At 40.7% G+C, this 12,206-nt stretch overlaps 1 protein-coding gene across 11 annotated transcripts in view; it reads left to right on the forward strand.

The window, feature by feature from the left end:
* The window catches only part of tenm2a (teneurin transmembrane protein 2a), a 298,870-nt gene that overhangs the window by 214,229 nt on the left and 72,435 nt on the right, over positions 1-12,206 (forward strand). For all 11 annotated transcript variants that reach the window (XM_051918420.1, XM_051918423.1, XM_051918424.1 and 8 more), the window contains one exon: positions 8,405-8,642. In XM_051918420.1, the coding sequence (XP_051774380.1) occupies positions 8,405-8,642 (238 nt within the window). The remainder of the gene's footprint in view (positions 1-8,404; positions 8,643-12,206) is intronic.

Raw genomic sequence — 12,206 nt, forward strand, 5'->3', positions numbered from 1 at the left:
GCTAGAAAAATCGTTCTGAAAGTGATTCCAACAATATTGGCTCTCTGTGCTGTTATTGTTATAGCTGTGGTGTGGACTCTATTCTTTTGTATTTAGAACGATTTTTCGCACACTAAATCTTTACAATTATCATTATAGTTATCGTCCTTGGTGTGAACGGGCCTTTAGACATTTTTAGGCCAGTGGCTGCGCTTGTGTGAACGTCTGAAAGAAAGCAGCAGTCCTGACACCCACTGCTTCTCTTGGCTGTGGCTGCTCGAGCAGGCATCCTTCCTCTGCATCCGACACTTGTGTTGAACCACAGAAAATATCAATAAACATTTTTTACTGGGGCTAGGCCTGAAAAACAAACATGGTGGCTTTCTGTTCCCACTGCCAGTGGGCCTCCAGAGCTCTACTGTGAAACTAATGCAGTGTACTGAAAGCCAATTCCATCCTGCTCAGCGTCTCCGCTTCACTCTGCCCTGCACAGGCACGGTCCCAGAAAGAGCAAGGGGTGGGTTTAAGTGCTGAACTCAGGCACGCTGTACTGTGTGTGGCGATCTGCTTTTAGTAAGAGCGAGCTGAACCATGTAGGTTTGGATCTGTGTCAAACTAGATTACCTCCACACTGGACTATTGAGTCTGCTACTCCACTATGTTTTCAGTGTTTTCAGACACACACACACAGTCCACAGTGCTTGGATGTACTTAAGTTGTAGGGTAGTACATGTTTCCAGTGTGCAATATAGTAGTCAGTTAATGTGCAGCTCTCTCTGCCCGAGCAAATGTGAGTATGTTGGCATGCATCCTATCTGACTGAGAGTATACTGTCAGATCACATTATTGTGCGTGAGTAAAAGTTTAATGTGTGTTTTGTGCATTTGGAAGGAAAATGTCTACTGTCTGTGTGCCTTTATAAATTATGTATCTATTGATGTTTTGTTATTCTATTTACTAGGAGTTGCTTTTAATTATGTTGTCATATCGGGTTTTTGCTGGAATGTTGAGTGTAGAAACTGCTGCTGTGTTCAAAACGACCATTCATATGGCAGTGATGTAAACCCAGGGGTTTTCAAACTGGGGTCCAGGGAACAGACACCTTTTAAATTTTAGGATGGGGTCACTTAGAAGAGGATAATCATATTTGGGGGTCCATGGCATCTAAGATCGAAAACTTCTGGTAAACCCATTGTAAATCCATTAGCAGTCCAGTTCATTTCAATGAGAGTTGCTCGGCTGGTTCGGGATATGAGAATTATGTGATTTGAAATGTGATCTTTGCTAATAGGTTTTAAGTTCTGCTGCCAGGAAGTCTTGAGGAAGTCACCATAAATGAGCCATAAATGACATGTGACTAATCACTTCATTTTATATATATACAGTATATAAATATACCATTTTTGCCTTGAGGCAGGGTGCATTATCCTGCTGAAAGAGGCCACAGCCACCAGTGAATACCATTTCCATGAAAGGGTGTACATGGTCTGCAACAATGCTTAGGAAGCTGGTACGTGTCAAAGTAACATCCACGTGGATGGCAGGACTCAAGGTTTCCCAGCAGAACATTGGTTATACAGCCCCATACGCAACAAACTGCGATGCACTGTGTATTCTTTCTATCAGAACCAGCATTAACTTCTTGAGCAATTTGAGCTACAGTAGCTCGTCTGTTGGATCGGACCACACGGGCCAGCCTTCGCTCCCCACGTGCATCAATGAGCCTTGGCCGCCCATGACCCTGTCGCCGGTTCACCACTGTTCCTTCCTTGGACCACTTTTGATAGATACTGACCACTGCAGACCGGGAACACCCCACAAGAGCTGCAGTTTTGGAGATGCTCTGATCCAGTCGTCTAGCCATCACAATTTGGCCCTTGTCAAACTCGCTCAAATCCTTGCGCTTTCCCATTTTTCTGCTTCTAACACATCAACTTTGAGGATAAAATGTTCACTTGCTGCCTAATATATCCCACCCACCCTGATGAAGAGATAATCAGTGTTATTCACTTCACCTGTCAGTGGTCATAATGTTATGCCTGATCGGTGTATATAAATATGGCCATCAATGGAAAAAATATGCTTTTTGTAGTTAGGTGATGTACTTCTGGCATTTATCAGCAGGGGCTAACTGGACCCTGCTAACCAGCCAAACCTTTAACTTTTGATTGTAAAATGTATGCAAGACTCTTTCTGGGTAAATATGTGCTGAAATGACCTTCATCTTCCATTTCATTGTTGTCGTGTACCGCATACAGGGAGCAGGCAGCTGTATTTGATGGGCCTTGAGCTGGGATGTGCCGTATATTGCGTCTAGCCTTGCTGTAATCTGCCTATAGTTGAATCTTGGCACTCTTATTGGCGAGAGAAAACCACCGTGTTATCAGTGAAAATGGTGGGAGGGGGTGGTTGTAACGGGATATAAGAGTAGGAAGTCTCAGTGGCTGGTTCCTAATTACACACTTTTATTTATTCACAAGCAGACACAAGCGTTTCCCAGTGAAATCTCACTCTCTTTTACCTCATGTGGTCCAGGGCCTCTCTCCGATCTCCTTTAGCATCCCAAATTGACGTTTATGTTCTCACTCCTATTGTTTCCTGAGGTTTCTGCCACTTATGTCCAGCGGTTTATTTCAATTTGTGTTTGTGTCTGTGAGCTGTTGTTGGTTTAACTGTAGCCAAACAGAGAAATTGGGCTTTAGCTTTATCCTTGAATGTGTCCTTGGTACATGACTGACTGATAGTTTGTGCAGACATTTCAGTTGTATTGTTAAGAATCTGAGCAAAAGTACGGTCTCATTTTTAATACAGTTTCCAGAATAATTAATGTGCAAAAGTCAATCTGTTTATAATAGGAATCAATTCGTTTTATAAAACATTCATGGACAAAAACCTTGATTATCCTCTAATGTAAACCTTCAATTAGTCATTCCTAAAATAAGTGTATAAATCTGTCAGTGTCCTACAGTAAAGGAGACATCGAGAGTGAAAAGGACAGCGATTACTGTGCGCTGCGGGTGTGAATTTTTACCCTCACACACACAGAGTCTCTACACAGCCATTTCATAGTCGACGCGGGATAAAAGTTGATGATGCGTGCAGAGGTTTACGAATGAAGAATGCTTCTTCATGAATATGAAAACAACCTTTTCATCAGTCTGGGAAGGGCTGACGGGGGAGCCTACAGCATTTCGCCTTGACCACAAGTGACTTTTGCATTTGTTGTTTTCTCAAGTGATGTGCAAACAAATGTCTTTTTTTTTTTTCTTTTTTTTCAAACTGGTTGTGCAGGTAAAAGCACAAAGGCATTTGTTAAGAATGAGTAAAATAGATACTGTTATTTAACCTTGAATATTTGTAGGGAAGAAAAACAACAACAACAACAAAATAAATAATAAAACAATGGACAGACAGAAGCAGGAGATCTATTCAGCTTGTCCATGATATCTCATCTGTGATTCATAAAAATGTCCTCTTGACAGCTAGGAGTGGTTTGAACCATAATTTGTCTTGTTTGGTAGTGCTCTCTGTTGTGTACACTACCAAAGTTTGGTGTCAGTAATTAAGGGTGCTCCGATCAAGATTTTTTGGGCCAATTACCGATAACTGGAAGCTGTATTGGCCAATACGATCACCATAAATAATATTATTTTTTAAAAACAGTGTATTTTAAGTATAAAAAAATTAAGAGATGAGAAAGTATCATAAATTGACAACTCTTTATTTATTGGCTAGCAACATGTGCAACATATTCCATTCTCTATCTTATAGCTTATAGCAAATATAGCTTTGAAAAAAATAATAATAATAAAGAACAGTCTTTATTAACAGAAAGTAATTAAATGTAAAACAATAAATTAAAAACAGATTAATCCTACTAAATCTACTAAAAAATCAATGAGTGATTTTCTCTGTCTTGTTTTGTTAATATTGACACAGATGGCAGCAGGAATATTAGGCTCCTGTCACTTTAAGACTGAATGCACAAATCCAACATACTGTTACACATGCAACTTATTTCTCAACTGTTTATGTTCACTTATGTTAACACATGTCCAACATTGTTTAAGTGAATACTGTTTAAGTGAATACTCACAAAGCCGGGCATTTTGACATATTTCTGTGTGTATTGAGATATGTATATATACACACACACCAACCCCAAACTTTTGAATGGTAGTGTATGTGTTTATGAAAAGCAACTGAGCTACTGTTATGTAGTTAGGTGAACATTTCCTACCTACTCCCCAAGTTACCCAACAGACATTTTGAGTTTTAATTATTTTGCTGTCCTTTGCTTATGTTTTTATGCATGCATATTTATGTGTGTGTGTGACCGTGGGTATGTGTACGCATCCTCAGGAGAGTGTTTGAGTGTGTATTGGCAGATGCTAAATGTCTCTCTCAGGTTAAGGGGTCACCCTCCTCCCTCCACATTGAACATCTGTACACTGCCCTCCCTCACCCTGCACCTGGGCCCAAAATCAGGCCACGTCTCCCACATTCACTGTTATAGCAGCATGCTGACGAGGACTTTTACTACAGCCACAGGGATCATGCCTCTAGAGAAGAGGAGGCATTCATCTTGTGGCCTCAGACAGCCATACATAGTGACACAAACAAACGCATACTTAAACAGAAGTTAACAATGTCCAGACCTATTTCCAGCACACTGTATAGAGCTAATGAGAGACAGGGGCTGAACTTTACTTCACCTTAGCACTGCAGAATCACTTTTATAGTTATATTCTGCAGAACAAGGAATAAACAGAATGTAGGGGATAGTGGGGTAAGATGTGTCAGTGGGTAAGTTGTGTCGCCCCCTTAATCAAAAAAAATAAATAAATAAATAAAATGTATAAATTTAATCAGTTCTAATATATATATATATATATATATATATATATATATATATATATATATATATACACACATACACTATATTGCCAAAAGTTTTGGGATGCCTGCCTTAAAGTGCACATGAACTTTAATGACATCACATTCTTAATCCGTATGGTTTAATATGGAGTTGGCCCACCCTTTGCAGCTATAACAGCTTCAACTCTTTTGGGAAGGCTTTCCACAAGCTTTAGGAGTGTGTTTATGGGAATGTTTGACCATTCTTCTAGGAGCGCATTTGTGAGGTCAGGCAGTGATGTTGGCGAGAAGGCCTGGCTCACAGTCTCCGCTCTAATTCATCCCAAAAGTGTTCTATCGGGTTGAGGTCAGGACTCTGTGCAGGCCAGTCAAGTTCCTCCACACCAAACTCGCTCATCCATGTCTTTATGGACCTTGCTTTGTGCACTGGTGCGCAGTCATGTTGGAACAGGAAGCGGCCATCCCCAAACTGTTCCCACAAAGTTGGGAGCATGAAATTGTCCAAAATGTCTTGGTATGCTGAAGCATTAAGAGTTCCTTTCACTGGAAATAAGGGGCCAAGCCCAACCTTTGAAAAACAACCCCACACCATAATCCCCCCTCCACCAAACTTTACACTTGGCACAATGTAGTCAGGCAAGTACCGTCCATAGGATTGCCAGACAGAGAAGCGTGATTCGTCACTCCAGAGAACACATCTCCACTGCTCTAGAGTCCAGTGGCGGCGTGCTTTACACCACTGCATCTGATGCTTTGCATTGCACTTGGTGATGTAAGGCTTGGATGCAGCTGCTTGGCCATGGAAACCCATTCCATGAAGCTCTCTACTCACTGTTCTTGAGCTAATCTAAAGGCCACATGAAGTTTGGAGGTCTGTAGCTATTGACTCTGCAGAAAGTTGGTGACTTCTGCGCACTGTGCGCCTCAGCATGCGCTGACCCCACTCTGTGATTTTATGTGGCCTACCACTTCGTGGCTGAGTTGCTGTTGTTCCCAATTGCTTCCACTTTGTTATGGTACCACTAACAGTTGACCGTGGAATATTTAGTAGTGAGGAAATTTCATGGATGGACTCATTGCACAGGTGGCAACCTATCATGGTACCACACTTGAATTCACACTTGAAATTACTGAGCTCCTGAGAGCGACCCATTCTTTCACAAATGTTTGTAGAAGCAGTCTGTATATATATGTATGTATATGAGTGCAGACACATACAAGACTTCGCAAAGAATGACAGAGTGAACTAGGCTTATATAAGGTGAGCTAAACTGTCTAATGAGACAGCAGAATGCAGTGAGTGCTGATGAGTCCAGTCAGAGAATTATGGGAAATGTAGTTTGTGAGGGAATGACAATAGTCTGATGTGGAGCGCCCTCTGGTGGCTATCAAGGGCACTCCAGCTGGTGACCATGACAAATACTAATTATATCAGTTAATCAAGATATTTTAAGGAATGTTTCAACTGTTTTTTATCCATACAGTAAGTCATCAGGGTTCAAAACAGCAGGGCTCTTTGACATTCACTGTATGGACCAAAAAAAAAGAGAGAGACATATTTTCAACATCTTTTGAGACATTTCATATTTCAGCGTATTTCACCACTCAGCACTCACTGATCACAGATCTGAGTTTGGGTCATCAGAGCGTGTCACCCCCCAATAGAGCCACAGGGCCACTGAGCTCAGATGAGTCCTGCATGATCTTTAGACGGGGGGTGAGACCCCATCACCCACCCCACTGTGCCTCAGCGCCAGGATTACTCCCAATTCCCGGCACTCAGGGACTGGCTTTAGCTTATTCCATGTTTGATCCAGCACTGTTGCCATTGTAATACAGCGAAAAACAGCAGATTACATGGCCAGGCCAGCACTGATCCACTCTATACACACACACACACACACACACACACACACATTCAAACACACACACACACTTACTTGATCTGTTCTCCTTTGGTTGGATTTAGATTCTAAGAACAAACTCTGGACATTCTGTTTGTCAATACACTTCGTTCATGAATATAATCCCCCACACATACACGTCCTTCTCTCATAGTCCTTGGCACTTGCGCGTTCTTGTATTTAAAAAGAGAAGAAGAGGATAAGAGGAGAGAGAGCACGAGAGGCTTTTTACTGTTGCAGATTTAAACGGGGGTCAAGCAGACAGAAAACACAAAAGTCTTTGGCTGCATCTTTGATGAATAGAAGCTTGCTACAAATCTCTTTTCTGTGTACAAAATAAGAAATTAATCTCATTGCATAGCTAAAGGGCAGTCTATTTAGATTTGAGACTGAGCAATTATATTTATTAATTATTTTGTTCATAATTAAACCCAGGGCCTGGGAAATGATTTAAATGTTTTATTTTTATATTTTAATTTATTTTTAATTTAATTTTTTTAAGCTAGCTGTTAACCATTTGCAAAATGGCACTTACAAAAAAAAAAAAAAAAAAGGCTTACCATTTTTTTTATTTTTTTTTATTGACAATTCTTTAGGAGTACTATGGTATACATGGAAAGTACCATGATACTTCAATTTCCATATTAATATACCATGGTATTAGCAATCCAGTACCAGCCACAGCACCTTTAGTAACCATGTGGACTCTTCATAGGCCTGATTCATGTACTCTTTTAGCCCATCTGCTCATACTGATCAGACTCCTGACAGCCACAGACAGGGGATCAGGCCATGGAGCTCGCTTTCAGGCAACTGTCATGGATCAACAAGCATGAGATGGGCAACCTGAGAAAATGGAAATGGTTTCGGGTGCTGGTGGGAAGAGAACTTGGATTGGGAGGTTCATCTTTATTGCATTACTCCGTGTTTCATGGGAAAACATTATTAGGAGCATGTTTGATGCTTCTTGTCTGGCCTCCTCCTCCTCCCCGCTCTCTCTTTCGCTTTTGCTTTGATAGACAAGAGTTATAAATGTAACATGATAGAGAGATTTGTTTTCTTTTTGTTTTAAAATTACATGCTAGATGTTTCCCAAGCACCACAGGTTACCTCTTACAAAGCAGCCCTGAAGTGAAGAGCCTCTGCACCACAGCCATGTCCACGTACAAAGTGTTTCACGGTAAAAGATTCAAACAGAGCCGGTGCTTCCTGCAGATTCATGCTCCGAATTCAGGCTGCATTAAGGATTACACTGAGCCAAACAATGTCAATTAATGCTGCTTCATGAGGTACGAAAACGCAGCATCCAGCAACGCTGGCGCAGCTTAAAAAGAAAAGACAGGAGTTTCCTGTCTGACAAGCGTCTTAACAAGCTGGGTGGTTGAGTGTTTTAGGGGCTTCCTGCCGCCACGGAATGCCTGCATGTGAATTCGGAAAGAAAGAATAACAACAGCTTTGGCAGGCTGTCATCACCGAGAGCGTCCTTTCGTCCCTGATTTGATGTTTATTCTGATTGCACTCCACCCTCACAGTGCTGTTATTCCGTTTGCATTTCCTGCATCGCTTAACACAGTTTTTGACAGTGCCAATTGATAATTGATTGACAGCCTGATAAAAGGGTTTTTCAATCATTTTCTCCCCAGGAGCTCCAAACCATCACAGCCAGTCCACCCTGCGGCCGCCTATCCCTCCACCGCACAACCACCAGACGCTGTCACACCACCAATCCTCTGCCAACTCCCTTAACCGCAACACGCTGAGTGGCCGACGCAACCCCATCCACGCCCCTCCGCCCGCCCCGGGCGACGGGCCCACCACGCCCGAGTCAGTGCAGCTGCAGGACAGCTGGGTGCTCAACAGCAATGTCCCATTGGAGACCAGGTCAGTGGCCACTTTTTGCACACAACAAATCTGTATAAACAAGAAATGAACAATGGTTAACTTACATTTTAGACACAATATAAGTATTTAAATCTTTTTTTTTTTTTTTTTTTTTAATAATTGTATTATATCAGCACTGTTAAAATGCAGTTTGGAGAACCAGATCTAACTGATGTATAAATGGAAATAAATGACAGTTTTGCATTCAGGAAACTTCACTGTCACACAGTGAAAAACGCTGCGGTTAGAGACATTTCTTGCAGTAAAGAGCATTTAAATAGCAGGTTATATCCTAATTCTGACAAAACAATCTCTTTCTGCCCCCCAGGGAGCAAGATTATTGAGTGTGATGTGACAGAAATCCTGTCTCAATCCAAAGTAGTGTTTTTTTATTAAAATTCTTGGAGTGTTATTAGTTGGGTGGAAGCAATTTAGGTATTTTGACAGGCTAGTCATTTTAAAATATATATTTGTTTTTACCTATTCTGCAGTTAATTCTGTAATATTCTAAAATTACAGAAATAAATAGGTTAAAATTGTATTATTTTCAAATAAAGAAACTGATTTGAAAACAATGCCTAGTTCTCAATTTATGTAATTATATACTATATTCTTATACACTATATATAGTAACAATAAATCGGCATGTCCTTATAATGTAGGCCTGAAACCTGAATGCAAACCACAATATAAGGACCTCATATTGTAGGTCAAACCAGTACACACAAATTTGATTAAAAAATACAGTAAATGTAATTTAATCTGTCATTGCTAAATGGAAATAGTTAATTCTTTCACAAAACTTGAACTTAGTAGTGCATATTAGACCTATCCTTTTTAAACTATTTTCTCTTTATTTCTGTGCTTACATTGTATTATTATTATTATGTGACTTTCATGCTCAGTAAGTTTTCAAACAAACACAGAACTGTGTTCTTACAGATCCCACACACACACACACACACACACACGCACACTGTATTATGCATGCACAGCATTTATAGTATTAGCATTCATATTTCCCTCAAATACAAATGCTCTGTCTCTCATGCGTACACACTCGCTCACCCCTGTGTCTCAGCCTTCTCTCTCACACACACACACACACACACACACACACACACACACACACACACACACACACACACACTCACACTCTCTCTCTTTCTTTTTTATTTTTCTGTATGTTTCTCCTGCTGGGCAGAGGGTCACCTCCTCTGTTCTCAGATCAGAGAGGCAGCATACCTCCATGCACTATTCATGAGGCTGGGCTGCATGTTTAATTCACCAGGACAGGTCTCAGGCCTGTTGGAAGTGCAGGTTCCTGACTGGCTGTAATTAAAGCAGAGCTGATAGGCTGTCCTGTATGTCAGCATGGGCCATCCAGACATGAATGCTTTGGGACTGCTGGGGCCATTGTGTACAGGATTGGAGAGTGGCAAGGTTTTGTTCAGTAACAGTTGAAGGTCTGTAACGCACACATACATTGACAACATGACCTTCAGTGTTAATTGTCTGCTGTGTTTGATTGGTTTCTTTGTGCTGGTGATTATGTGGACACACCCACCAGCACCTTCCTCATCAGAATGAGGAAGCCAGCAGGCGTTTCCTGTGGTCAATGTCAGGGGTTTTCAATCTTTACAGATCCAAAGACCCCCAGGCCAGACCCTCAGACAATATAGAGACTCCCAGTATTAAAATGCAAATATTCTCTGTAACACTTTATAATAGCGTTTATTAATCATTAAACTTATTATAAACTACAAATACTCTTTATTTAGAAATTTGTTAATAGAAATAATAGAAATATTTATTTTTTACATGGATCCCCTGGAGTACCCTCAGGGACCCCCTGAAGGTTGAAAGCATTGGGTCTACATGAACAGCAAAGGGTTTCCAGTGGAATGATAAAGAGCTACAGAATGCACTAGAACAGTGGCTCTCAACCACCTTCCAGAAACTCGTCAACGCAGCCCCACGACTTTTATTAATAAATTAGCTTTGCTACTTTTAATTGCTACATTACATTACTTGGCAAGAAGGTGGTAACATTGCTGTTTTTGGAAGTAATTAAATTTACGGCTTCATTGCTAGTGCTGACTGCACAGACTCTCTCTCTCTCTCTCTCTCTCGATAGATTATTTAATTCAAATAAATGTTATAATTCAAAAACATAAATGTAACCTTACCGCACTACTTTATCCGTTTCTTATTTAAAGCGGACAGAATGCTAGATTGCTGACAGCTTAAACTTGTCAGTGCTGGTAAATGACCATGGTAAAAGCGGGATAATCCACAGCTATCTGTACATTCAATGATTTTTTTTAATGCACAGCTAGCCATCCCTTATTTATACTATATTTTATTTTATCTTTTTATCTCCTTTAGTGTGTGTGTGTGTGTGTGTGTGTGTGTGCATATATATATATATATATATATATATATATATATTTATAAATTACTATAAATGGAAACACATAAATTAATGTAAATGAATTTGTCCATAACATTGCTCCGTAAAGCCTGTTGTTTCATATTAAACCTCTGCTATGTTAAGAAGCACTAACCCTGACAGGTGACAAATTATGATATTTCTTAAAGTACTCCTGTCGGGAAACTCCAGTGGGTTCCAACATTGCATTCTGTCCTTCGGTTCTCTGCGCTGTCGTCATAAATCACTGGAAGTTGCCAATGTGTGTAATATCTATTGGCTTTATGCTTGGGTAATATTTAGACAGCTAACTGGCACTGGATAATTGTCACACAATCCTTCCTCATTTGCACTCAAAATTATGAACCGATCCTAAAATGAAGGGCCGACGTTCGGCATTGAATTGTGGATGCTCAGGTGTGTTAGAATGGGCTCCTGTACTGAAGCCATCAGGACTACCCAGCAGCACTAAGCCTGCCATCTGCTGAGATAGAACCACACTCCCCACACCAATCCAAACCTCACCAAGCCAGGAAGCCGGCCCAAACTCTGGCCCCTCTCCCCGTTCCCTGCTAGCAGGCCCCGCCCCTCTCACTGCAGCTTTTTAATTGGGGTTCTGTCAATGCAGATGGGCCACCTGTCACACACACGCACGTGTAATTCACAAACTCATTTCCAATATATTCACATTTATTAACTGCATTACTCATTGCATTTGCAGAGGCTTTAAAGTGTTGTGAGAGAACTCACGAGTACAGATTGGAGCACCAGAAGACCACCCAGGATCCGTTCTGGCATTGCCCAGCATCACACACACACACACACACACACACACACACACACACACACACACACACACACACACACACACTATTCCTGGGCAACAGGCGGGTTTGTGGGCCTTCTCAGTGGAATCATGCAAGTGCCTGTTTATTTCAATGTTAAGTGTTATGTTTTATTATATATATATATATATATATATGTGTGTGTGTGTGTATTTTAAAGAAACAGTTCACCTCAAAATGCTGTCATTATTTACCCACCTTCATGTTGTTCCATGTTCTTGAATCTTTTGTCATAAAATCTTTTGAATCATAAAAAAATTAATAAATAAATAACAGCATATTAACATT

This window comes from Ctenopharyngodon idella, chromosome 14 (assembly GCF_019924925.1).
Source record: "Ctenopharyngodon idella isolate HZGC_01 chromosome 14, HZGC01, whole genome shotgun sequence".
Classification (NCBI taxonomy): domain Eukaryota; kingdom Metazoa; phylum Chordata; class Actinopteri; order Cypriniformes; family Xenocyprididae; genus Ctenopharyngodon; species Ctenopharyngodon idella.